The sequence below is a fragment of the Corythoichthys intestinalis genome, chromosome 4 (genome assembly GCF_030265065.1).
Source record: "Corythoichthys intestinalis isolate RoL2023-P3 chromosome 4, ASM3026506v1, whole genome shotgun sequence".
NCBI classification, from domain to species: Eukaryota; Metazoa; Chordata; class Actinopteri; order Syngnathiformes; family Syngnathidae; genus Corythoichthys; species Corythoichthys intestinalis.
Genome location: NC_080398.1, coordinates 8,563,911 through 8,591,077, shown reverse-complemented (window position 1 = coordinate 8,591,077; position 27,167 = coordinate 8,563,911). Strand labels below are relative to the sequence as shown.

At 38.9% G+C, this 27,167-nt stretch overlaps 3 protein-coding genes across 9 annotated transcripts in view; all 3 read left to right on the top strand.

Annotated features, from left to right (window-relative positions):
* Positions 1-6,907, top strand: part of shc1 (SHC (Src homology 2 domain containing) transforming protein 1) — a 61,677-nt gene extending 54,770 nt beyond the window's left edge. For all 5 annotated transcript variants that reach the window (XM_057833380.1, XM_057833382.1, XM_057833381.1 and 2 more), the window contains 2 exons: positions 1,010-1,245; positions 4,584-6,907. In XM_057833380.1, coding sequence (XP_057689363.1) covers positions 1,010-1,245; positions 4,584-4,712 — 365 coding nt within the window. In that variant the 3' untranslated portion in view covers positions 4,713-6,907. The remainder of the gene's footprint in view (positions 1-1,009; positions 1,246-4,583) is intronic.
* A 1,682-nt stretch (positions 6,908-8,589) lies between these two features.
* Positions 8,590-9,784, top strand: lenep (lens epithelial protein). 3 transcript variants are annotated; one of them, XR_009062879.1, is made up of 2 exons: positions 8,590-8,984; positions 9,656-9,784. XR_009062879.1 is itself a non-coding variant. In XM_057833383.1 (1 exon), exon 1 carries the CDS (start codon positions 8,590-8,592, stop codon positions 8,875-8,877), a length of 288 nt encoding a protein of 95 aa, XP_057689366.1. In that variant the 3' UTR covers positions 8,878-9,649. The 3 variants fall into 3 exon arrangements, 1 of the variants encoding a protein (XP_057689366.1); XR_009062878.1 differs by having other exon boundaries at positions 8,590-8,988; XM_057833383.1 differs by lacking the exon at positions 9,656-9,784 and having other exon boundaries at positions 8,590-9,649.
* A 3,112-nt stretch (positions 9,785-12,896) lies between these two features.
* pbxip1b (pre-B-cell leukemia homeobox interacting protein 1b) lies at positions 12,897-23,889 on the top strand. The gene is made up of 10 exons (XM_057834120.1): positions 12,897-12,947; positions 13,180-13,234; positions 13,347-13,435; positions 16,254-16,575; positions 18,615-18,845; positions 18,921-18,944; positions 19,175-19,227; positions 19,376-19,483; positions 22,407-22,623; positions 22,700-23,889. The coding sequence occupies exons 1-10, from the start codon at positions 12,897-12,899 to the stop codon at positions 23,887-23,889; spliced, it is 2,340 nt and encodes a 779-aa protein (XP_057690103.1).
* Positions 23,890-27,167: the final 3,278 nt, after the last annotated feature.

Genomic DNA, 27,167 nt, shown 5'->3' with positions numbered 1-27,167 from the left:
AGCATGAGGAGAGCTTTTTACATGCCTATCTATGATCAAACATAAGTAGTCCTTTATTTAAAGAAAGTTTGTAGTGTTTACTTTGTAATCACTGTATTAATATTTGACATAATACAGAACAAGATGTTTACTCACTTCCTCGGAAGTCCAATGGTCCCACAGTAAATATCCACGGTGAATGGGAACCTTTTGAAACTCCAACAAGGCGCATACACCTCTCCCTCATACAGAATGATTTTTCTGCAGCCGTTTGGCTGCCGTGATGCGAAAAATAATCCGCAAAATCAGCTGAATCCTTCGTCCTCATACACAACAGTACGCTGTATAGTGAAGAGGACGTCTTCTACCGTACACGTCACAGCGCCCTCCTCCTCAATGCAAGACCGAAGCCGGAAGTCACTCATTTTCATGGCGCGGGATTAAAAAAAACTAAATAAATATAGCGATCGCTTCCACACACATCCAAGCGGTTCATATCATTCAGGAGCATAAAATACCGCGTGTATTATGAAATAAACATGCTTTTTCGTGTCACATGCACTTTAAATGTCCTATAGTGCTTATTGGGTTTTTGTTTTTATAAAATCCCAAGGAAAAACCTCTATTAAATACTGTCAACCACCTTTTACTGTGTATGAACAGTCTTAAATAATAAGTATGGACCAAAAGGGAGCGTGCATAGACTGGGAGCTGTAGCTATATTTTAACCTTGAGTTAATAAAAGGGTTATTCAATGACTCAGGCCTGCAGGAATAGAGGATTATTAAAGGGTCTTTGTCTATTACAGTGCATTTTATGTAATATGACTAGGTCCTTGGCTCCTTGCCTAGTCTTTCTACATTAAAGGCACCATTAACTACGTATCTGTGTTTGGCACACTTGTCAAATACTGTTGATTTCCAAACATTTTGAGTAGTGCCAGAATATACATAAATATTGTAAATGGAGTCAATATAGCATCTCCCAAGAATTTTTTTTTTTTAATCCCTTTTTTTTTTTTTTAATAAAGAGCCATTTGATGATGCCCTTGGGGGCTCCATGACAGCAGCGCCACCTCTGATGGAGCAGCTACAGTGCGAGACCTGGTTCCATGGCAGTTTAAGTCGCAGGGAGGCGGAGAAGCTGCTGGGCCGTGACGGAGATTTTCTGGTGCGCGAGTCGGGAACAACGCCAGGACAGTACGTCCTCACGGGACAACAGGGCGGACAGCCCAAACACCTGCTCCTCGTCGACCCAGAGGGAGTGGTGAGTCCTGATGGGCTAAGGGTTGAATACGTGGTGATTTTGCATACAGTTCCATGTCCAAATGTATTCGCAGTTTCTCAGTAAAGGATACTATGTGAGATGTCACCATAGACGCCATAACTTTTATTCTTTTCTACCTGATTTCAGGTTTTATTCAGAGATGCATTTTGCCATCAGCATTTGAAAGCAAAGGCTTAGCAGTTATTGTAATCGTACCATTTTCTTGCCCTTGGTTGACCAATTTGGCAAGAGGTTTTTCCGTCCCTAACTGACCAGAAAAACTATCCATTGGCAAGGGAAGGATATGCCAAAAAAAGTCCTAGACATTGTTTGGTTGCGCCTGATTGCTCCCAATTAGGCCTACACAATATATCATTTGAACATTGCCATCGCAATGTGCACATGCGCAACAGTCCCATTTTAGGACATGCGATTGTTTTTTTTTGTTTTTTTTTTCCCTTATGTAAACTTTTGTTTGTCTTCATAAAAGCAGCAATCGTGCAGAGACATGGCTTCTTGGATCCCTTTTATATACACCAATCTTCATCATCTACAGATAAACCCCCTTAACCTGGATTAAACGGTGATATATGAATACTAGGGATGTCCCGATCGCATATTTATGCACCCGAGTCCAAGTCACTGGATTTTGAGAATCTGCCGATACAGAGTCCCGGTCCGATACTGAAAAAAAAGTTTTTTTTAAATTTTTTGCCTTGACGCTCACGCTGCCGAGAACAGCTCTTCACTTACACAATGAATGAGTTGCCACGGCACATCGTAGACCTACCGAGCCGTCTCTGGCTAGATCTAGGCTAAACTGTCAATCATGATTAACTTTAAGTACCAAACACCAACTGCATTGGTGACGAAGAAAAACAGTTTCGTTGCACTGCTTTTCAGGAGAGAGGGTGAGAGGCTGTACGAGCATGAAGCAGAAAAACATAAATATATTTTTAAAGTTAAAAACCTGATCCTTTTGACCCGACTCCGATCCACTGAAAAATGGCGCGATCAGCCCGATTTCCGATCATGTGATTGGATGGGGACATCTTTAAGCCTGAGTTATACTCCCGCGTTGCGGTGACGGCGTAGCGACTACGGCGTCATTCGACATTCGATAGTTCTGCGGTGAGGGAACGCGTTGCTCTGTAATTCACCGCCAAGCCACTAGAGGGATGTGGCGTTATGTTTGTACGGTTTTGGGGCATGCTTGTTTACTTCCGCTAGTTGGAGAAAAACATAAACAATGCAAGATGGAACTCTTGAAAGTAAATATTCTGCTCATCAACACTGAATAAATATGGAACATACAAATGTTGACGGGCAGGCGACGCAGAAGACGGTTTCGAGGCGGTCTGGCCGACTTTTGATGCCGCACAGAGAGTTTTAGACTCGGGTGGAGAGAGCTAGCTGTGGCGGCTAGCTTCAAACTGGCGTCGAGCACTGCGTTCAAGGTCTGCAAAGCCCTCCAGCCTGATTTGTTTGCCGTGTCCTACAACCAGCCAGTGGGAAGCCATAGCAGATTTCTGGCGTCTAGGGAACTTCCCAAACTGCGTTGAGAGGCTTGATTTTAAGGTTATCATAAAAAGCACCGAGGCACTCTCAATCAGTGATGATGTATTGTGTGTGTGAACTGTCTGTTATTGAAAATTAAAGATCAAAACAACTCTTTTGACACCAAATCTGTGCTTTATTCTTCATATACTTGAAACATATGCACACAGTAAATGATGAAGTGCACCAACCAAAAATACGACATAAAGTGATAAAAAGTTGGCAGTTTTTGGCCGACTGGGTCACCGCTTCGTGTGGCCACTCGATTCCGACCACCCACGTCTCGGTGGTTCTTCCATTTATTTATTTTTTCGATCGCCGACCTTGCCATTTGGCAATCACAATAATAATTTCTTGACGAGACTTGCTCTTCGATGATACTCCCGTCGGCTTGGTCCATTTTTGCGTGTAGAAAACAATGTTTGATTCTATTGTACAATGGCGGTGTTTTCGCGGTAAACCGGAAACAACAGTCTGAGCGGACCAATCACAGTCCGTTTTCGCTACGTCATACGCGTCTACGCGACGCGAAGGTTACAAAAATCGAGAGGTGCGCGTCAGGCTACGGCGTAGGGTCGTAACTCGATTCTTCCTTGACGGCGTAGGTCTGACGCAGAAGTATAACTCAGGCTTTAATGAATACAATGTATGTGGTCATAGTGAGTCAACCAAAGTTTTTCCAAACAGAGCTCTTCAAGTCTGGTGAAAATTCTTCTAGTTTTAATATCGCAATATATAACGCAAACCCCCCCAAAAAATCGCAATGTTAGTTTTTTCCAATATTGTGCAGCTCTACTCCCAATGGTCTTCCATTCAGCTGCAAAGTGACGTTAAAAAAAGTTGGGCCAATTACGTTTTGTGTGAGAAAAGCGTGCCAAATTCACAAGGACACATTGATTTTAGTCCACATATAATGACATTGAGGAGTTGTATAACTCCTTGTGTACAATGTACAATGGAATAATGAAAATGTACAAAGCAAATGAAAGAGGCTGCAACATCAGACACTCAATGTGGTTAGTTGTGTCATACAAAAAACCTATACATTTCCGTGATATCTGCAGTTGGTTGGTTACCATAAATTCTGCGCTATTAAAAACACCTTACTAAACCGCACCACTTTCATTAAATTTATATTGCGCGACATGTCTGAACTTTACTTTCTCCGCGTATCCCCCACAATGGAAAATTGAAACTCGCCCTTACATATGGGGTGTTTAGTTTTATGAAAACCAAACTGGCAAACTCAACAGATTAGTTTTCTTGTCAGACAGTGTGATATACAAAATGAATATCTTTTGATAACTTATGCATGCTCAATACATAAGTCACTGTAAGTCTATAATATTGCCAAGTTATGGTGGATATACAGGGGTTGGACAAAATAATGGAAACGCCTAACATTTTGGCATCATAATCATTGAACATAATTGTTAAAGAATGACATGAGGAACATTCTAATGAAGTTGAGCAGCTCGTATGGCCGGCACAATCCCCAGACCTCAACATTATTGCGCATTTATGGTCAGTTTCAGAGATTCCAATTAGGACGTGGATTTCCACCGCCATCGTCTGTAAAAGAGTTAGAGGGTATTCTAACTGAAGAATGGCTTAAAATTCCTTTGGAAACAATTTACAAGTTGTATGAATCAATACCTCGGAGAATTTAGGCTGTAATTGCCAAAAAAGGCAGACCTACACCATATTAAATTAGTTTTTGTTGAATTTTTAAGGTTCCATTTAGGGCTTTCCATTATTTTACGTATATTATGTGCTCACAGGTCCGTACAAAAGATCATCGGTTCGAGAGCGTGAGTCACCTTATCAGCTACCACATGGACAACAGACTCCCCATCGTGTCAGCGGGAAGTGAAGTGTGTCTGCAACAGCCAGTGGAACGTAGAGCCTAAAAGAAAATGTCCCAAAAAAAGACATGGCTCCACCAAAAAAAAAAAAAAGAACAGGAATACACACAAAACCAAAAGAAAACAAGGAAACAATGTGTGCAAAGCCTCTGACATGCTGCTGTTGTAAACCAAACTGTGAACTGCAGTCCCCACTCTCGGACAAGCGACCCTCAAGCACTGCTGCGTCGTCTCCACAGCCTACTGTGAAGCAGGGCAGAATGTCCAGGTAACTAAATGCAATTTCAAAAGAAAACAAATACAAATGAAATGTCTTAATTTCTAATAATTTTAAGAAAACAAACAAACAAACAAAAAAGGAAAATAGCAGCATGAATAGAACATGAGCTTGCATGCTTTCATTGTGATTTCACTCCTTGGACCTATTGCTGGGCAGAAAAAAGCCCCCTCACCCCCCACCTTTTTTTTTCTTTTTTTTTTTTTTTTTTTTTGGAATATGAACTCGCCTTCAAAAGCAGCCTTGGAGATCCCCAACCAACTCCGTCTTTTAAGAACTTGAACTTGTAGAAAAAAAGCATGTATGCAAAACTGGGGCTGCTTTTCCAATGAGCATCGTGGTTTTTGTTTTTTTTTTCCTGTTTTTTATATGTATTTTATTCATGAGCTACTGGATTTCATAGGAATACACACACCCACCACACCAAAGAACAGCAGGATGTGCACTGGGAGTTTATTCAGCAACAATTCAATGCATACAATAACAAAAAACCTGTTTTGTAAAATGCTTTTGGATGCATCACCGGTGGAGAATTGTGCAATGATGTCAACCATCCGCACAGTAATGAGTGGAGATGCTTTTTAGTGACTACATATTATATAGAGTGGAACCTCCAACGACATAAATGACATACAATGACAATAATGCATATCATCTGGTTCAGGGTCATACTGTCACAATAGTACAAGTATAAATGGGTATTTCTCTAACATAAGTAAGAAAAAGTTAAAAAGCTGAGAAGTAAACTACTGAGACCTGTAATAGAGAATATAGAAAATGGGGACTACTGCCACCTAGTGGAATTTTAGCCTACGTTGGCTTCTAGCGGACGAGCATATAATTGCTCTGCGGGTCTCTATACATGGCTGGCATAGATTGGTGAACAAGGTTACATCATTTGTAGAAAATAATTTTCTAATTAAGTTGAATTTGTAGCTGCACTATTTTTGATCTCGAGTGCAGTGGTTGGGAATAAGTCTTTTTTTTTTTTTTTTAAATAGGCTTAGTTTTTCTGAAAATGTCCCTTTTAGAAACATTGGAGGTTCCACTGTATATTTGCATTGACAATCTATAGGGTCTCATACATGTGAATGAGGAGAGAAGAATGTGAAGGAAATTTATCAAAAAAGCATTAACGATGGATTTTCGCTACCCGTGCCGTACGGACTGGATGTGTATACTTACAGTATGCTTGTTTCTTTTAAACGGAAAAAAGCAGAAAGCCAAAAGTCACTCCTCAGTGTGCTGTTACCGTCATCGGTCCACGTTCTAATTGTTTTGGAATCTCTTTGTGCCTTGTTTCTTCAATGCAGTCACTTGAGTGCAGTCACCTTATGTACTTAATTCACGAACGCTCTCAGTTATCAAAACAGGCTGCAAAAAAAAAGACGTCAGTAAACAAACTGATCTAGTGATGGCAATCGCCTCTGATGCACGTATTGAGCTAGTCACAGATACTTGATGTCACCTGTTGTATGGGAGGTGGGGGGGTATTTCTTGACCATCTGTAAATAACATTGACTAAAGTGCAAACGTGTTGAGCTTGAAAAGAGCTTTGCCTATTAGATAGAGGGGATGAACATGTTGACAAATGATAAGGAGCTTCAGGTCACACGGTAGCTTAAGATGTACCTGCCTGGACATACATACACTGCTTTAGGTCCAGGCTGCGATAATAGAACAGCGCCATTCGTCAATTGGTCATCACAGTTGCCTTTGTCGCATGATTTAAAAAAAAAAAAAAATGACGCATTTAAAAAGGTATTTTTATGTGTCGGTGGTGACATTGTGACTTGATGTTTTTGTGTCTTGGAAAAAAGCTGAATGTTCCATTTAAAGAAAAAAAATGTGCACAGGTGTTTACGTTTTTGTGTTCGTTTTAATACTGGTTTCTAGGGAAAAATGTGTTTACACCTGTAACAAAGTTCAGATTGCATATATAAATAAATGCATTTATCATTCATTTTGGAAGAGCTTTTGAATCCACAACTAAAAAGCTTTGTTTTTTTATACTGAAACCACATTGAAAACATGCTTTTGTTATCCTCTTGCATTTTTTAAGGCAATGCTTTTGTTATCCTCTTGCATTTTTTAAGGCAAAAAGGACAAAACTTGTCAAAGTGGAAGTATTTCAATTGGTACTGTGGTATATTCTTTTAACCACATTGTAGTTACTACTTCATACTTTTTAGAAAAGGAGAAAAACAGTCTTGCATAAGTATCAACCCAATGGTCCATTTATAACTCAAATGACTTGGCAGCAGTGGTTGTTTTCTAAGCCCAAAATAATTATGATTAAAAAAATAATCCTCAAAACTTGAAAATGAGTTACCGTTCACCAACTAAATGCAACACTGGAGTGGTTTATTATTCTATAATCATTTAAATCCCACAATTTTGTAATATTGCCCATAGTTAATTGAATAAAATGATTAAATTGGTATCATACATATTTTATACTATGGAGTACAGGGTGACCCAAAAAAAAGTTTACACTGCCATAATACAACTTAAATGCCATGTTTATTCATCTTAGAATTAGAATTTAATCACAAATTATACATTACTGTAAAGAACATGTACAGTACACTCTATTTTTCAATGTGTCCTCCCTTAAGTGTCACAACAGCCTCCGGGCGCCTGCGGAACGCTTGACAGGTCTTCTTTATGTAGGATGCTGTCATCTTTTCCCAAGATCTAACAATGGACCTCTCCAAGGCTGCCACAGACGTTTGTGGCTTCTTACAGGCACTGTCCTCCACAGTTGCCCATATACTATAATCCAGGGGATTGAGATCTGGACTCTGGGGTGGCCACATATCACCTTGTCAGTCAACTTTTTGGTCCGCACAGATCGGGTTTTCCAGACCCAGGTTTTCGTGAGGCTGTTCCAGTATCTTTCAGCTTCTTTTTAACTTTGTAGACTGCACATCTGGATATTCTCAGATTTGCTGCAATCTCAGTAGGTGTCAGACCGGCACGCAGCAATTCAGGTACAGCTAAAGTTTTCTTCATTTTCAGCAGAAGCACAAGAATTGTAGAGACGAGAGATTACCAGCTGCATTGAGTGACCTTAATGAATCACTTAAGCATGACAACCTATTTAGATATGTTTCAATGGCTTTTAAACAATCAGTCAACTGAGTGTAAACTTTTTTTTGGGTCACCCTGTATATTACAATTTTAAATACATTTGTAGTAAATTTTCGGGGGTTTTTTATGTTAAAAAAAGACAATCATTAAAAGTAAGTTTTTTCTTTAATTTCCAAATAAACTGCAAAGTGTACTTTTACCACTGTACACAGTGGTGGTCCTTCCATACTCGCACTTTGTGGGAGGTAGCCCTCGGCCCCTCCTCTTGTCACTTTTGGATATTCTGGTGTAACTTGTCTCAATGAAGAGAAACGTCAAAGTGCTAGAATGCAGCATCAACAGACAGTCACACTGTCCTAAACAAAGCATCGTGTGCGATTGTGATGTACTAGAACTCTCCTCTTTGTCAACACCTTTTACCAATAGGATGCAAATTCAGGGAGGCAGTCAGTAGACAACAGAAGGCCGTGTAGAACGACGTACAGTACGATAAACAAATAGAAGAGTCTGGAAGCTGAACAGCAACAAGGGAAGAAGGGCACCAACAATTGCATGAGTCCAATAGCACCGCACCTATCAGAGCTTGGCTCCCATTTCATCCAATCCTTGTCCCCTCTCCTCTCTGGAGCAATGCACCCTCAGCGTCCTCTTCCTCAGGCAATGCCCGCTTCTTCATCCTCCTCCTCGACACTGGGGCAGCAGCTGAGAAACATGGCAATGGGTCTGGGAAGCGGCAAAAATTTCCTTGGAGGGAATGTGGGCTACGGCTTTGTGCAGTCCCTGAAGGAATGCCTCTACTTTCTGCTTTGCTGCTGGTGTATTAAGGAGATCCTGGACTAGAAACATGTGGATCAGGTGGACACAGTGCATATGATGTGGTTTTGTCTTGTTTTTTTTTTTTTAATCAGCGATGCTGTGTTTGACAAAGGGGTGCTGACATAACAAAGGCAAGTAAGTATATGACAGTCTAAATACTGTGGCATTTGGACCATTTGAATGAATTCTTGTATCTGTAAGCAATTAGATTTTGTTATTCCTTTGTTTTGTGTGAAAATGAAGCAAAAATGTAAATGCCTTTGACGTCGATCAAATAGTGGATATCGCCGTCAATAGCAGTTGATATCAAATTACATTCATTGCACATAACCACAGTTTGTAATAACTAATAAATTCAACATTTAATTTCTTGGTTGATAAGGGAATTGGAATCAAGTAAAAAAATGCCATAATAATTGAGGAAATAAGATTTTTTTTTTAACTAGTTACTAATTCATTGTCAACATTTGTTACTTAAAACAACTCAAATATTATTAACCGTATTTTTTAATGCCGATGACATACTTTGGTTATGTTAGATTCACCCAAAATTGTCATAATTTAAAATGAACTCATTGGCTGACACGGCGCCAGAATTCAAATCCATTTTGATTGGACGTATAGCTTCATCAATGGCACTGAAACATGAGCATTTACATTTTTTTACATTTACTGCCATTTCTCTCAGTTGAAATGAGAGCCAATGAGTTGACATATTTTTAGTAGGCTATGAATCAGTATATAATTAGATTTTTTTTTTTTTAAATAAACCAATTAATTGAAACTTTCTTTTTCCCCCTAGGATGCTGTTCTTGCTTTTCTTTGGGCACAATTTTATCCACCAACTTGCTAAAGTGGAGCTCATGATTGTGACTACATATAGGGCAACACTTAGTGGCGGTGTCATAATAAACGACTTCATCAATAGAAATCTTATTGTTTGCATGCTTTTTGTTTTACAACAGCTAGTAAAAATACTTTGGCTATCAAGTAAAAATACTGTGAAGTCTTCTTGAGAAATTGTCTTCAGTTTGCCGAGTAATACAACATCAATATTGACATTTGCATTTTAAACACAAGAGCAAACTGCATTTTACTCAACGTCACCTGCCAAACGTCAATCAACCGGGAAACTTCCCCTAACAAAGTAGGTGTGAAGAAACGCGGCGATTGGTTGAGACCGCGATGGAGAGGCGGGATATGATTAAATCTCTCCTTTGATTGGACGAGAGGAGTGTGGCTCGTAGGAGTTCTGAAAGCACGTTCTGACCTAACAGTTCCCAAGTTGGATGGAAAGGAAGACTGACGACTACTTTGGAACTAAAACTAAAGCGGCGACAAGTTTCAGCTGCTTGGATAAAGTCAGGTGAAGGAAGGTAACTCGTGGTTGTATATAATTTAATAAATTAACGGCATAATTGTGTCGTTGTTCATTTAGCCGTATTGTTTGCTAGATTTTTCGTTGACATACGGTTACTCTTTACTTGTTAAATACATTTCCTCACATGAATATGAATTCAGCTCATCAGTCAGACGTGATTTTGAGTGCTAAGTTCCTCTCTACTTCGACGTTTATGGCCTTCAATGTTTACTTCTGGTTTGCGCGGATGCGCATCTTCCACTTCACTAATATTCTACAAAACGTCTGTCATCTCGCGAGACTTGGGAACATCTAGTTAGAATTGACAGGAGGAACAAGTGATAAATAACCATATATGTACCTTATTGAAAAGGGCGATAAAAGTTTTGTGGTGTCTTATGAAAGTGGTTCAACGGGTCTCTGTCGTGACTCCTCATCATGGCAAAGCAGTAAGGCATTGTTTTTTATTTAACATGCCGCTCAAATAAGTTAAAAAAAATAATAATAATAATAAAAAAGACTTTATAGACAGATTTACTGAATTTGGATGGTTTTCCTATGAGGCAAATTGTCTTGAAAACATGGACGGCCCACGTTGTTGTTATCAAAATGGTGCCTCAGTCTGTGCCTTATTTCCTGACCTTTTTTGGTAGTTAATCCTTATTCCTTTCTCGCAGCCTGCTCTAAAGGGATCCACAATATGCTTTAAAAGCATGGTACAACCCGAAGTCAACACTTCCTTTGTAACATAAACCAACAGCAACTGCAAGCCAACAGCTGATAAATTTTTGCTCTAATCCAGCTGTCTTCTGCTGTGCTCCTGCAATACTCTCCTGTCTCCAGTCAATCTCCAGGCAGCTATATTTAGTAGTTATCTATGCAAGCTGTCCCACTATAAGCTCCACAATGCCCTATGGACCTGAGGCTAGATTCTTGTGGGAGAAGAGACCTAAATTGCAGGAAATTGGAAGGAAGTGTGTTAATAATGGGAGACAGTGGCCTGTGATGTGTTCAGAAAAGGTGGATCTATGTAATATAAAATGAAGTGTAGTTTATGGATTCATATAGTTGGACCCCTGCTTCGTCACGGTTTGGGACCCATGGATTTGTGGTATTCATGGTTTTGGACCTGTGCTTTTGCTTATTTATGCATTTATTTTCAATATATTTAAAATATATTTTGAAACACTTGTCTTTGTCTTGTATTGGTTTGTTTTTTTGGTAGGACTGAAGGGGGAAAACGTAATTGTAAAACACTACTTTTATCAGAGGTTAATCCTTGCTTAATAAATATTTTTGGGTGGGTTATTGATATATTTATCAAGGTTGTTTTTCTTTTGCTGAAACTGGAGTTCTGATGGAAAGACTTGAATGGTTCCAAATTTGTGCGTGCAGAAAAAACCTCAACATCAACATCTTTTCATTAGACTGTACAGTACACCTGATATTGATTTCCTTTGTCAGTTTTTCCAGTTTAGGTGTCCTTGGAATATCTAAGAAAGACACCCTAAGAAAAAGTCTGACCCTCAGAATATATATATATATATATATATATATATATATATATATATATATATATATATATATACATACATAATTGTTTCAACAAACTGCTAGAAATCGGGTGAACATGCCTATCTTAACAGGATGTCCCATTAGTCATATGTACCCATGCCTGAAAGAGTATCTGGTGCTGCTTAGTCCTGTGAGATCTAAAATTTCGACAGTACATTAACAAGAAAAAAGTAAGTCACTCACAACCAAGTTCAAACTTGTCTCACATCTTTTGTTTAAATAGAAGTATCTTAATGTGATTCCTTTTATATGGATTTAAGTATAATGTAGCAGCGTTTCAAAGTCATGAACATGATTCTTTATTATTGTTTAAGGTTACGTAAAGGTTGGCTATATACAGTAGCTAAAAATTATTTTAAATGTTCTGAAGTCTAAATTAATATTAAGTTTATTGTTGTCTTGCAACAAAGTGTGAGACATTTAGCTTTTCACTGTGTGTGGTTGCGACTTGGGTTTTGTTGACATCAATGAAGTGCCTAGTGGCGTTGAACTGCCGATTCAGCCCATTCTGTTGCCTTCACAGTGCGGGCCGGCCTTAGTTACCCAAGCCTCAGCCCAAACATTTCCCCCTTCTCGTCAAAAGCCAGGGTGACTGAACTCCCACAACACACATAAACTACTAATGGCAAAACTAAATGGCCCCTGGGAAACGCACTTCCTGTGCATACACAGACACACACTGACTGCTAACTGGTTACACCACACTACAGTAGGTACTAGGTAGTTCTTTATTGTTGATAGAGTGGGCTGAGGCCTCAGAGAAAGTATTCAAATCTTGTGTATATTAATAGAGGATGTAAATGTATTCAACCTTTTGCACTGTCAAACTAATGTTGGACAAGAGGGAGGACATTGGATGTGAGGGAGTTTTTTCACAGTATATATGTGTTTGTTGAATTGTATCTTCTAAATCACAACCAAATAGCGTCAGTTGTTTTCTTTTTGGATCTTTCCTCCATATCACTGCATAAACAACTACGTGTTTCAATGCAAAACTCACTGTCTACCTTCATCCATTCTGTGTCTACATGTTTGGGTTTGTAGCTTCCAGCAGCCTGTTGGTAACAGTTTATCTGTGTTTGTTGCAGGCCTCAAAAGAGGTGGCGCCATGTCTGGCGGCAACAGTGCTAACAGCAGCTGGACCATCGTCAGTCCTGAGGTACTGTCAAGTCACGGTGGTGCACAGCCTCAATTAAAGTACAGGTTTTACAAAATAAATCAAAACTGCTCGACCCACTTAAGCAGTATTTCAGGTCGCCCGATTATGCAGTAGATTTTGGCCTCCTTCTCTGCTCTTACTACTATGTAATCATTTGTTCCAGTCTAAATTGATATTGTCAGAATAGGCATATTCAATTCAATGTCTTTATCTTATGTGTGTTCTATTTCAGGAGACTGTTGCTGAGACTGTAAGGCCTCTGGAGGAACAAACAAAGCATGAACAAGGTTTCTTTCTATTATTGTCTTTATTTTTTGCATACTGACACAATGATGTCATGAAATCTGCAGCGTCCTAATTAGACAACTCTATAATGAAAAGGTTGTGTTTAAATTATAGATGACGATGATACGTCAGCTGGTGAGCTAAGCAACCAGCCAGCAGAGGGTGCAGAGTCTACATCAAGTCTCCCGGTGGAGGACCACCAGGTCAGGCAAATACCGATCACCAAGAGCTCTTAGATTGAATAACCGAAGTTTTAAGTGTGTTAACTGATCGATAAAAGTAAAGTTAAAATCACCTTGCCGTTTATCAGGTTTTTCTATCAGTACATGGTATAAACATATTTTTTTCTGATATTAAATCAAATATACTGAACTATGTATTGTTAAAAGCAAGAAGTGGGCACGGATTTTGCATAATAAGGTGGGGTGTAAAGGCATTGCGTCACAGATTTTAAATCTGCTCATTTGCAGACTGCTCTGACTTCCCGTTTTTTTAGGACTGCAAGGCTCACTGGATTATAAGGCACACCATCAATGAATGAGTTTGTTTTCATACTAAAAGGTGCACCTGATTACAAGGTGCACGATTGCATCATTGTACTGCCATAGACTTCATAATGTATTTGACGGGTATGATAAATAGGGGGCCTGAATTGTTGGCGCCACCGTCAAAGCTGACCGAGTGGAATCACAGACAAAGAGCTTTTTTCGTTGGAAATTCTTGTGAATAAATGCTTAAATCCCTGAATTCTTTATAGAAATGGACGTAAAAAAGTCTCGATTCTTGGTTAAAAGCAAAAGAAACTGCAGGTAGCATTTATTTATCGTAAATATGTGGAATGTTCGGCTCGCCTTTAAGTTCACTGTGGCGCTGCCTTACCACAAGTCCACAACAAAGAGATTTTTACGTTGAAATTCTTGTGAATAAATGCTTAAATCCTTGAATTCCTTATAGATATGGACTTAAAACGGTCTCGATTCTTGGTTAAAAGTAGAGCTGTCCCAAACGACTAATTTTCTCCCGATTAGTCAGCCGACTATTTTTACGATTAGTCGACTAATCTAATAATTAATTTTTTATTTATTTTTTAAACTAATTTAGCAATGAAATTTTTGTTGACGCTTATCAATTTAAAAAAAAACACATTGGAACACTCAAATCATTTATTAAAGTACAAATAAACACGTAAATAACAATAATAAATCACAAATAAACAATGAGTTCAAATGCTGATAGAATTAACTAGTGTAGCATCCCGATTGAAAAGATGGTCTCTTAAACTGATGGTTTACAACTTTTATTCCATCCTTGATGTAAACACACCGTAAGAGCTACGGCGCACACAAATAAAGCAACACAATTAGAAATTAACAAAAACTTTTCACATTTTTCCTTTTAAACCTTATTTATATATCAATGAATTGCCTATATGAATTGCCTTTACCTTATTACCTTATCATTGACAATCTCTCCCTTGAGTGCAATCACTGTATATACTGTATATATTTATGACCTTTTAACCTTATATAATTTTCTATACCATAAAATAAACCATAACATGAAAGAAACCTTTCAATTAGCATTAAGAACAATACTAATAGCACTTATAGGCCCATTGTCAATGAAACATTATTATTTAGTAAGGCGACAGCACCCTCTGGTGTACAAAAAATGAAAGGAAAAAAAAAAAAACCTTACAAACTGCGTGAAGGCGCTTGAGGTGTTTATTCACGGCCGACGTGCAGCTAAGCTTGGCACTGAAGAGACAGGACAGAAGAGTGTACTCTCCTTTGTTTCTTTGAAATAAGTCAATGTTTTGGACACTCTGGTGCGCTTTTTTTTGGCTTTGTGCCGCTTTCCCTGCTTGCAAACAGAGCATCCGACATTCTAACTTTCCACGCATATATTTTTTTAACCCTTCATTTACCGTCGACGGCATGTTGTGCTCGTCGACGGATTTACGTCATCGATGACGTCGACTACGTCGACTAGTCGGGACAGCTCTAGTTAAAAGCAAAATAAACTGGTAGTAGTATTTATTTTACGTAAATATTGCAAATTATGATGCCAATGACTTAGCGGCAAATTTCTCCATTTTTTTTTCACAACGTTTCAAATTGCATGCATGGTATGAAAAATATTATAACTACCTTGAATCCTCGAACAAATCACTCATGAGACAATCCTTCCTGTTTGTATGTGGTACAGCTTTCGTACTTTTTGAACCGAAATCCACCAGTAGTTTGCAGCGTGTGAGTGTTTGTGAATAGCTCCTCTTGATATGGGCGGCCCCCTGCTTGAAGGAGTTGCGCAGTGCATGGCTGAGCTGACCCGTCAATAATGATGATGTCTATGGTACTGCATTTTCATTTGTTATCATTTAACATTGTAAGAATTGTTTTATTACTTAAATTTAATTATTGGATTTTATGAATGTTGAATGTGTGTTTTGAGAACTTGAGCAGCATAATACAATAATGGTGCACAAAAATAGGTTTGAGGTAATTAAGCATATCCACAATTCATACATTGGGCGCAATGCATTATAAAGCGCCCAGTCAATGTTGGGGAAAAGTAAAGGATTTTAAGTGTGTCTTGTAGTGCAAAAAATATGTTACATACATAAGTTATTGCAATCAACTTACAAATCACATAGATGACAAATATGATCCAGATCACACACTAATTTTGACCCATCTTATGTATGAAACAGTGGAAAAAATTGGAACTCGATGCAAAGTCACTTATTCAGATGTTACTGTTATTCTCTGAATTTACTTATACTTGAGCATGTGTGCACCTGTGTGTAAAAATCATAACAAAAGGCAGTGCCTCACTTAGTTCCCATCTAGATAGTTTATTATTAACTATAATAATCTAACATTTGTTGATGGTGAGGACACACTTGAAAAGAATGAAAGTTGGAAGACAAACATGACATTTTCTAGTTTGAGGCCAATTTGCAAAGGTATTGTAAAAGTTCATACTCATGAATTTGAATGACCTTATTTTTTTAATCAGGTACCAGAAAAAAGAAAAACAGACCCAATTGAAGGCTCCAGCACAGATCATCCCCCCTCCGTGCCCTCATCTGTCACAGATGTCCCCATTCCTTCCGGTGACGTCCAATCAAAGGCTCCACCCGACGGCCCCAACCAGGACACCTTCTCCGACTCTGTGAGCCATGTGACCCCCTGCTGTGATGAGCCCTCGGATTCGCTGATGAGCACAGAGACTCTAGGAGGTGTGGAGCTCACGCAGCAAGAAGGGCTGCACGACAGATCTTGGGAGAAAGACCCCAGACAGGAAGGGGAGAAGCCAGACCTGCTTTCTAAACACAAAGGTACGAACAACCAGAATTCAGAAAAAATGTCTACCAAATAGTGGCTGGGGTTTTTAATTCACTCAGCTGTGAACAAGAATGTGCCAATAACCCGTTTAAAGGTATACCGAGGTATTAAAAAGTCATTTTGACGCTTGCAAACTAGACTTAACAAGCATTGCACCAGTGCCTTTGAAGTAAATGAGCGGAGCCGCAACACCAGGTGAAGGAGGGGACGGCGGATGTCAACTATCGATGACCCAAGTGGACGCTATTTTTTCCCTTGTTGTTGTACGTTTTAATGAACATTTTCTTATATTTTGTTTTAGAGTAGGGATGTCCTCGATCCGATCACGTGATTGAAAATCGGGCTGACCAAGCCATTTTTCAGAGGAATGGAACCGGGTTAAAAGGATTGGGTTTTTAATTCAATTTTTATTTTTTTAAGTGCAACAAAATAATCCAGAAATACAATGGCAGTGCCCCCAAAAAAACAAAAATGTGTACGTGTTACACTCTGCAACACTCCCGGAAAAAGCGGATGAGGAAGTACTGTGAACAATACAGTACTGTAACACGTTTAGAACTTTTATTAAAAAAAAAAAAAAAAAAAAAAAAAAAAAACTACTTTCTATCATTTTTTTATCGGATCAGCAGATTCTCAAAATCGGGTGACTGACTCATGTTTAGAAATATGCAATTGTGACATTCCTATTTTAGAGTGATTAATGTTTTATAACTTTAAAGCCTAAACAATCAAAAGATACATTTATACTAGGGCTGTCAAAATTATCACGTTAACGGGCGGTAATTAATTTTTTAAAATTCATCACGTTAAAATATTTGACGCAATTAACGCACATGCTCCGCTCAGATTAAAATGACAGCAGTGTAATGTCCGCTTTTTACTTGTTTTTTGTTGTTTGGCGACCTCTGCTGGCACTTAGGTCCAAATGATTTTATGGGTTTGGGGAGTGAGCATGGTGTAATGACATCAACAATGGCGAGCTACTAGTTTAGTTTTTGATTGAAAATTTTACAAATTTTAATAAAATGAAAACATTAAGAGGGGTTTTAATATAAAATTTCTATAACTTGTACTAACATTTATCTTTTAAGAACTACAAGTTTTTCTATCCATGGATCGCTTTAAGAGAATGTTAATAATGTTAATGCCATCTTGTTGATTTATTGTTATAATAAACAAATACAGTACTTATGTACCGTATGTTGAATGTATATATCTGTCTTGTGTCCTATCTTTTCATTACAACAATTTACAGAAAAATATGGCATATTTTATAGATGGTTTGAATTGCGATTAATTACAATTAATTTTTAAGCTGTAATTAACTCGATTAAAATTTTTAATCGTTTGACAGCCCTAATTTATACATTTCAAAGTTGAATTGTTAATAGTTAAATGTGTTACTGCGATGTAGAGCTACATGGAGCCTCCAAAGAGCAGAAAAGTAAATCCTTCTAAAAATATCTCCCGAGGGATGCGCAAATATGATTTAAGAATTTTAATTTATTAATTTTTAATTGGTCAAATGAATAACTTTTTAACACTTTACCTTTTTCAAAATAAGAAATTTCACATCTTTCATTTTGATACCATTATACAGCGATATTTCTGTTCAAGGTTATCCTGCCACGAGAAACTGATAAGGGCCTATGGCTAGCTGTGAATGAGGGAGGCTATCTATTGTATCATGTGAAAGTAGAGTTTGAAACAAAATAAAATGAATAATGTGGACACATTTAAAGAAATAGCAAGAAGCAAAGACCGGCACGTGCTTATGTGGGTGCTGCCGTTTCGGCTAGTAACTCAGTGATGAGAGAAGTACAGCAGTTCACTCTTCATTGTTTGTGGAGAATACTTAATGAATAGAATAAATCCTATTTTGGATCTGTGTTGGGTCATGATATTTTGTTTGGAGAGGATATGCTTAATGTGAAAGTAGTTTTTCCTCCTCGCTAAATTGTTAATGTAATTTTTATTACCTAGGTACATCTCAACTTTGAAACATTTGTAAACAATGTTCGCTTCCTTCCAGATGACTCAGTGCAGCCAGGATCAGGTGAAGAAAAGGCCGAGGACACAGAGTCCGAGAGGAAGCGCCTCCTGGCTTCTCTGGAGCGTATTGGAAGGGTAGATGAAGAAGAGGAAGGAGAGGATGAAGAATTCCAGCTGCCACAGCAGAAGGGGGATGAGAGCATGTTCTCTTTGAACAAGTGCATCCTGGGTGCTGTCATCCTGGTCGGACTTGGGACCATCTTCTTCTCAGGTATACGCCTCCATGTGAGTTTCAACCCTTATTGGGAGGCATTGAGCGGCTAGTTAACATATGATACACCTGCAGGTGTCCTCTTGGACCTGGATGAGGGTAGGTTGTGTTTGTTCACTATTGCCTGCCATGCACACTCACAGGCGGCAGAGATCTAACACAGGCTGTACAAAAATCCTCCAGGAAGATAGCACTTATTGCATCGAAGAACTAGAGTTAGACAAATACCGCATGTTACACTCCAATGGAAACCAAACTAATGCTTCACTAATTTGTGTACTCTTCTAATATGAATAATTGAATTGTTAACGATGTGCAATGACTTTTAGACAGCGACTTCAGTACAAAGGAACTGAGAGATTCAGAAGAAGCTGGAAAACAGGTCAGTTTGATGTTGATTTAGTTACTTCTGTATTCAGGTGTCTGTTACTTTCATTTGATTTTTATTCATTATACATGCCCTATGCACCACTTTCCATATTCTTAGAATTATGTTTGAAAGTATGATTTTTTGTGTGTGTTTGTCCTAGGAGTGGCTGCATCCAGAGGCTTTTCCAGGAGATGCTGAGAACTCAGAGCTTCTGACGAAACTAGCTAAAGGAAATGAGCAAATTTCTGTTTTGCAAGCTCAACTTCAGGTGCGTATCCTCTTGTGTAGTACAGTGGTACTTCTACATATCAAGTTAATTCGTCCCAGGACCTTGTTTGTAAGTCGAAATGGTCGTATGTCGAGCAGGATTTTCCCATAAGAATACATTATAATCCCATTAATTCGTTCCACAGCCCAAAAACCTACACTAAATTCTTAATAAATACTGCTGGTACTATTACAAATTGCAATTACACATAGTAGAAAGAAAGAAATTATAAATAAAAATCTAAATAATAATAATAATATGATAATTATAATTCCTGTAATAGTGTAACGAATCGGGTTCTAATGTGGCGGACGTTTTTTTTCTGTACCTGAACGCACCGCGTGGCTGACGTGACACAGAGGCAGTGGAGCGGCTGAGAGTTTACATTCGCTTTCAATGTTTTCTTGAGAACACTGTCAACTTTGGCGGTCAGTAGGCGTTTTGTGTTCGATAAGTTCTGAGATAAATGATAAAAACCTGACGAAGCTGGTGATTTCTTTGGCAATGTTACCACAATAATAACTGTCATTTTTACTTATAAAGACTGGCGAGCGGTGGTCAGAGGAGGACCGTGGAGATGTATTATTTAGCCAGTTCACGGATGTGCACTCCACGCTCATATTTTTCTATAACTTGCATCTTCATTTCAATGGTGTCACCTTTTTCCTTGTTTGACCACCTTTATAAACCTTTTTGAAACCTGTGTTGATTTATCTCCCAAAAAAATTTGCCCTGCGTCCGTCTGCGGTGCTGTCATGCCGTTGTATTTCGAGCATGTTGTTGGATGTAGAAACAAATGGCGAGTCAAATTTTACGTCGGATGTCGAAAAGATCGTGTGTCGAAGCAATTGTATGTTGAGGTACCACTGTATCTTGCTCAAGGGAACCTGGACAGGATTCAAGATCTACAAATGCATCTGTCAGTAACTACAGTGATACCCCAACATAAGATTGCATCGACATACAATCCTTTTGATATCTGACATAAAATATGACACGACATGCTCGAAATACGTCAATTTATGACAGTGTCACAATTTCATTGCTCTCCCGCAAGACAGACGCACAGCGGATTTTCTTGTGAAAGAAATCAACATGGTTCCCAAGAATGTTAGTACAGGTAGTGAAAAAAAGGTGACGCGTGTGCGCGTCAGTGAACAGGCTCAAAGACACGGCCGGAGTATGTCTACTGCAGGGGTTAGAGATGTCCTTATCCGATATTTGGATCGGCTCGGACGCCAATATGGGCAAAAAAATGCGCATCGGTATTGGATCGGCCGACACTGAAAAATTCCGATCCAGACTTCCGATCCAGTTTTTTTGAAAATCCTGTCCCGCTTTTCCAGTTTTTGCAAATTCCGATTATTGAAATATGTCAAGTAAAGCGGAACTAATACACAGCGCTGTCTTTGGGACGCAATGAGAAACGGAACGCATTGTGTCCCAAGAGTAAACGTCATGCTTGTCTAATAGATATCATATTTATATAGAACTAGATGCAAAATGACAGACTCGACGGCGTTAGCAACACATGCATTGAAAACTAGGTGCGTTAGTAAACAGCCGCCATCTTAAAGCAGGAGACTTCCCTTGTAGGCTGTTTTAGTGAACCTTCCAAGCGAACCTGATTAACTTTTTATCTAAAATACTCCTAAGTCGGCAAAATCTTGACTTGAATCTATCTTCAAACAGTTTTAAAACTTTTACATGTGAAAAGTAGACAGAAGGGAAATTATGGAATAACGGGAGCAATTTTAACAACTTTAACAGTTGATTCGCAAAATTAATTGAATGTACTTTAAAGCTGCTGATACAGAATGGGGACTTGAGTATTTTATTTACTGTTTTAAAATGTTAACGTGATACTGAAATAGTAGTTTCTTTAAACCTGAGAGGCTTTTTATACAATTTTTGTAACTAATGCACGAAACATTAAAAGCATCTAATAGCTTGGGGGGTTTGTGGGATTTTCCACTGACAGTTTACAATATTATTTTCACGTTTTACTGACTGACTATGCCATTTCTGTTTGTTATTTATAATGTTTTGTTTTTTTCACTGAATAAACAGGCCAGTTTCTTGTTACCAACCATTGTGTGTTATTCAAACTCTCCTAATTCAGCTGGCTAGTTGTTATCAAGAGTACTAAAACCCTTTTCAACATAAGTCTGACAATTAAGTAAGGAGGCTAAATAACTTTAAACTTTAATACATGCTCAGATAGGCCGGTATCGGTATCGGCCAGTATCGGATCGGAAGTGCAAAAACCTGGATCGGGACATCCCTAGCAGGGGTGCCAAAGTCCGGTCCTCTAGAGTCCCTATCCAGCTTGTTTTCCATGTCTCCCTCCTTCAACATACCTGAATCAAATAATCAGGAAGGTTATCACGCTCCCGTAGAGCTTGCTGTTGAGTTGATCATTTGATACTTTAACTACATCATGAGATAATACATTTAGTCATGGCGTTATGCAATTGCTGTCCAAAGTTGGCTGGGCAAAAGTACCAGAATCGCCTGTAGCCATCTGTTGTTGTTGTTGTTAAGATGGCGTGCTCTCCTGGGCCGAAGCGGAAAGCAGAGGAAACTACCGCGGCTTAGATAAACCAAAATGGTGCCATTTTGAAAACTGAACGTACCGATTTGAACGTTTTTAACATCGTTTTAACCTGAAAAGTCTGTTTCGGTTCAAAATCGGTTAATTGAACAGCCTTATTACCGTTTTTTTTTTTCCTGTTCCACAAGGGTTGTTAGGCAGTGTGTGACCAAGCCATAATAACAATGATTATATATTTAAGAATGCTATGATATCTGTGCACTGTACATCAGTTGTTTCTTCAATTAGTCTCCACTCGCGCAGTATCTGTCTGACCAACATTACATGACAATATTTGTAATGAGAGATTGTCTTTTTCATCTCATCCAGGCACAGAGAGAAGAGCTGAAAGCAGCTGAGGGTCAAGTGGCGGAGAGTGAAACGGAGCGACTGCGCTGGCTTGAGGAAAATAGTAGGTTGAAGTCCGAGATGGCATCTCTTCCTATTCTTCAGAAAGAGAATGAGAGGCTAATGAGAGAACTGGAGACACTGCCGACACTTGAGAATGAACTAAAAACCTTGAGATCCGCTGTCACTAAGTTGACAGGTGTGGAGGGACTTGCGCAAATAAAAATACGTTAGTTTATAGCTATTCTTTTCTGATTAGTCTTCTTTATCTGCAGTGCCCTCAAGTGGACAACCAGAAGGCAGCAAACAGGATGGCAAACTTGAGAAGGAGGAGGATAAATATGACAAGGGTGATAAGAAAGAGAGCAAGAAATCTGAATGGAAGGAAAGCGAGAGAAAAGAACGCAAAGATGGCAGCAGAATAGAGCGGAAGGAGTCTGAAAGTGGTAAACGCGAGCACGGAAGGTCCCATATGGGGAAGGAAAAGGAAGGAAAGCGTGAGGAGGAAAAAGACTTGAAGAAGGAGAGGCGAGGGGACGAGGGGAAAACGTGGAAGGAGCAGGATGGAAAGAAGGCGCATGCTGAGAGGAAAGAGTGGAAGAAGGACAAGCATGAAAAGCAATGGGGAGGAAAGGAGAAGGACTGGAGAAAAGATGAAGACAAGTCACTCAAGGAGAAAGAGAAGTGGAAGAAAAAGGGGAAGGATGCCTTCATGGAGCCTGGTGAAGAGAAGAATTGGAAGAGCAAAGATGGTAAAAAAGGAAGAGGAGATGAGAGGAAACACGTGGAGGACGCCAAAAAACAAGCTCAAGAGACTGATGACAGGAAGCAGTGGGGTCAAAAAGGGAAAAATGATAAGGACTGGCAGAAGAATGGAGATAAATCGAAGAGGAAAGTGGACAGTGGAGAGTTGAAAGATAAACAGTCAAATTGGCATAAGCACAAATTGTCTGACCACCATCACGAGGGGAACATCTGGGCCGAGAGGAAGAGTGGGCAGCAACAGTCCTCCGCAGATCCAGCCAACTACTGGACCCAGCAGAGGAAGCGCCTTCACAGGAAGCCTAAACAGCTGCAACACTGCCACTCCCAGGAGGCCTGTGCCCAAGCCGAGGGGCTTCATCCAGTTTCCTTCTCCCAGTTCCAGTCCATCCTCCAAGCCTACCTTGCCAAAGCTGAGCAGGCTGGCGTGGACTCCTCCAAGATAAACGAGCTCCAAAAATTAGCGGCCGAGTTCTTCCAGGACGGTGTGTTCATGCACGACCAAGTCAACTTCCGCAAGTTTGTGAAGGACCTGTCGGATATTTTGGAAGACATGGTTGAAGGGGATGGGGAAGATAGCGACCTGGAAGATGAGATGGAGGCGTTCGGGAGGGAAGCTGTGCAGAAGTTTTTAGCGGTAGGAAGCGGCAGCGAGCGACAAAAAGGGGAGTGGAAGAAAGAGAATGCACAAGCCAGTGGCTGAAGCTCGAATGTTTAAAGTCCTTCAGTGAAAAAGGAACACTGGATGGAGAAAGACTTTATTAGGAAGGGCAATGTCACTTTTGTTTTACATGCATAGCGCACACAGTATCCCATTTATAGCCCAATAAATTCACCACGATGCAGGTCACATTTTGTTACGATGACAAAACTCAAGATGTTTTTTTTTTTTGTTTGTTTTTTTTTTTTTTTTTTTTTTTGAAAAATGTCTCTTTAAGGCTAAAACTCATTTTGACATAGGCTATCCACATCATGCATTTTTAGTTCAACAATTTTCTCAGATTTGCAAACATTACAATTTTCACTTGAGAAAATCATCCAAGGAATGTAGACAAATTGATTGGATTTGCTAAACTGAAATGATGTTTTGTACCTTCTGCCATCTAGTGGAAGCACCTTTATTTGCCTGTCATTATATATAAATAATGATAATTTCTCAATTATTTAAAAAAAAAAAAAAAAAAAAGTGAATATTACTTGGGAACCCTTGGGCTGCACATTGATATAACTGCACACTTTTTTTTTTTTTTTTTTTTTGCCTTTATGAGAAAAATCTTGGCCTCTGTTGTTTTGTTTTGTGTAAATGATTGATAGTAATTTGATAGGATCATAATGCCTGCAACAACCGATAGCTAAGAAAGTTGTACTTTTTTGTTTGTGTCAACTATCCACTCTGCTGCAGCCTTCACTGCTCAGTCTTATTGACACAATGCAGCTTGAATCGTTTGAGTCTGTTCCCATGGCAACATGTCTGAAGCTATTGAAATGAATGTTGTTTTTTTCATTATTAATCAATAGAAGGTCTGTTTTCCCTGTTTGAATATTTGTACATAATTGCATATAATGCTTACAAGTAACTTATTTTTCAAGTTTTGTGAAATGTAGTCAGGCACAACGTTTTCTAAGCGTGTTAGCTTTGATGTTAACCCATGCTGTGCACTAAGGTCTTTAAGTTGTGATTTAATATGAAAGTAAAACTAATATTAAGTTGACTGATGGTTTACTTTTGCTGACAGGTAACATTTTGGCGTAACGTGTGGCAGCATTCAGAGCTTTTTGGTTACAACTTTCATACTTTTCACCTTTGTTGTTATGGGAGCAGTTTAATAAAATGTGGAAATCTAACAGTGAATGCCCCTGTTTACTACACAACTTTGCCAACAATCATTATTTCTGCCTTCTAGTTCTGATGTTCAACTGATGAAAATTGATAATGAACAATTATAGAAAAAAAGAATATAAGAAAAGTACACATTTGATGAGTGAAGCTACTGTAACTGCCAAATCAAATGTGCCATAATCTCCCTTCGTTGTGGGCCATGTAGGGTATGTATTTTAAGCCTATCAGGGACAGTGGTCCCTCGGCATCTGTTCAAAAGTTATCATTAGCTTTGATTAATCACAGCCAGTTCAGGTCACAGAGTATGTGCTGTTGTAGTAGAGTAGAAGTAGAGGAGGTAAATAAAACCAGGTCCAATCTATTCCAACTATCAATGGTTTCGAAGTAATCATTCAATCGCTTCCAACCCCTCCCAAATTAAAATTGGATCTGTATTGCCAAAAGTGCCAGCCAAAGCTCTGTGAGGTTACAAAAAATAAAATTACCGGAGCAAAATACACACAGGCTACACTTATCTGATTAAAGCAAACTATCAATTGAAAAATAATCTTTTGAAGTTTTAAAGACTTCAATGTCCAGATTATTTTGTCGTGTAACAAGCCACCCTAATGCTTAAAGCGGAATTTTTGCACGAAATACCTCTCAGTTCTTGTGGTATCGCAGCAGCCATTTTGATTGATAGTCTTAAAATGTACATAGGTTAAAATTTTTAGGTAGTTGCATGCTTGTTCTTCACAAATGACTCCAAATAGGATGCAGGGGACCTAAAAACTTCTCCAAAGTAGGTTTTGGATGATGAAGCCACAGAGCTTGTTAGAGCTGTTACTGTCTCCCTAATGCACAAGCTGTCAGGCTCTAGCTGAACTAATAGGGCCTGTCAGCTGCTGAGCCCAAGTGGCTCGTTCGCAAAAAGTTTTGGCGACACCAGTGTCATAATTGTACCTGTTTTATGACTTTCTTTTAGTCTGCTGCAGCATTTCAACCATTTTTTCCCCCACTCCTAGAAGAACTAAGTTGAGAGTGAAGCAGTTTTCCGTTAATTCCGCCGAAGTTGACGAAACCGTTTGTGCAATGGTACACCTTCTGTCATCTCTTATATGGTTCACTTAGTGAGTGATTTATGTCTATAGTGGGTCTTTACACCCTTCCATGAATGCTCTGGGCCTAATTTGAGCCTACTATTACAGTGTATGTGTCTCAGTTTAAAATGTATGCCAGTGGAGTAAAAATAAATCAATGAGACGCCATGACCAGGAGTGTGTGCATGGGTGTGTGTGTGTGTGTGTGTGTTGTGATACAGTGCAAAAATTAGCTGACAACAAGCTGATTAGACAATCAACAGGTTAATATTTGTGTGACTTACTGTACTAGTTGGCAACCAGTTCAGCATTAGGCTTGTGGCGGTATGAGATTCTGACGGTATGATAACCTTAAGCAAAAATCTCACTGTATCACGGTGTTGCAATTAAAGTGCTAAAATGTGTTACTTTGAGATATCTGGGTTTAAAAAGATCCATTAAACAGGATTTTTATTTTTCAAAATATTTATTAGAAAATTTGAACAAAAGTATAATGTTAAGATTAGGGCTGTCAAACGATTAAAATTTTTAATTGAGTTAATCACAGCTTAAAAATTAATCATAATTCATTGCAATTCAAACCATTTCTTAAATATGCCACATTAAAGACTTGTAGTTCTTAAAAGATGAATGTTAGTACAAGTTGTAGTAATCTTATATTAAAACCACTCAATGTTTTCGTTGTAATAAAATTTTCAATCAAAAAAATAAACTAGTAGCTCGCCATTGTTGACGTTGCCGAGTGGTGACGTCACATGGGCTCCCTGCCGTTTGTCCACAGTGTCTTTAACTACGTGAGGTAGTGATAGAAATACACAAGGTGTCTGGAGAGTTTTAAATGACTTAGAAATCAAGCCAATAAGTGTGTTTTGTCCCTTGACTGACGCCGTACTTCCCATCCATTATACTCCACGGTCATTTGAGTGCTGGCTTCACAACGTACGAGACCACAGATAGTTTGTATATTTTGACTAAATATTGCCATCCAGTGTATTTGTTGAGCTAAACAAAATGTTTGTATAGAGTTTGACCAAAGTCTGAGTAAGTTTTATGTGTATTTTG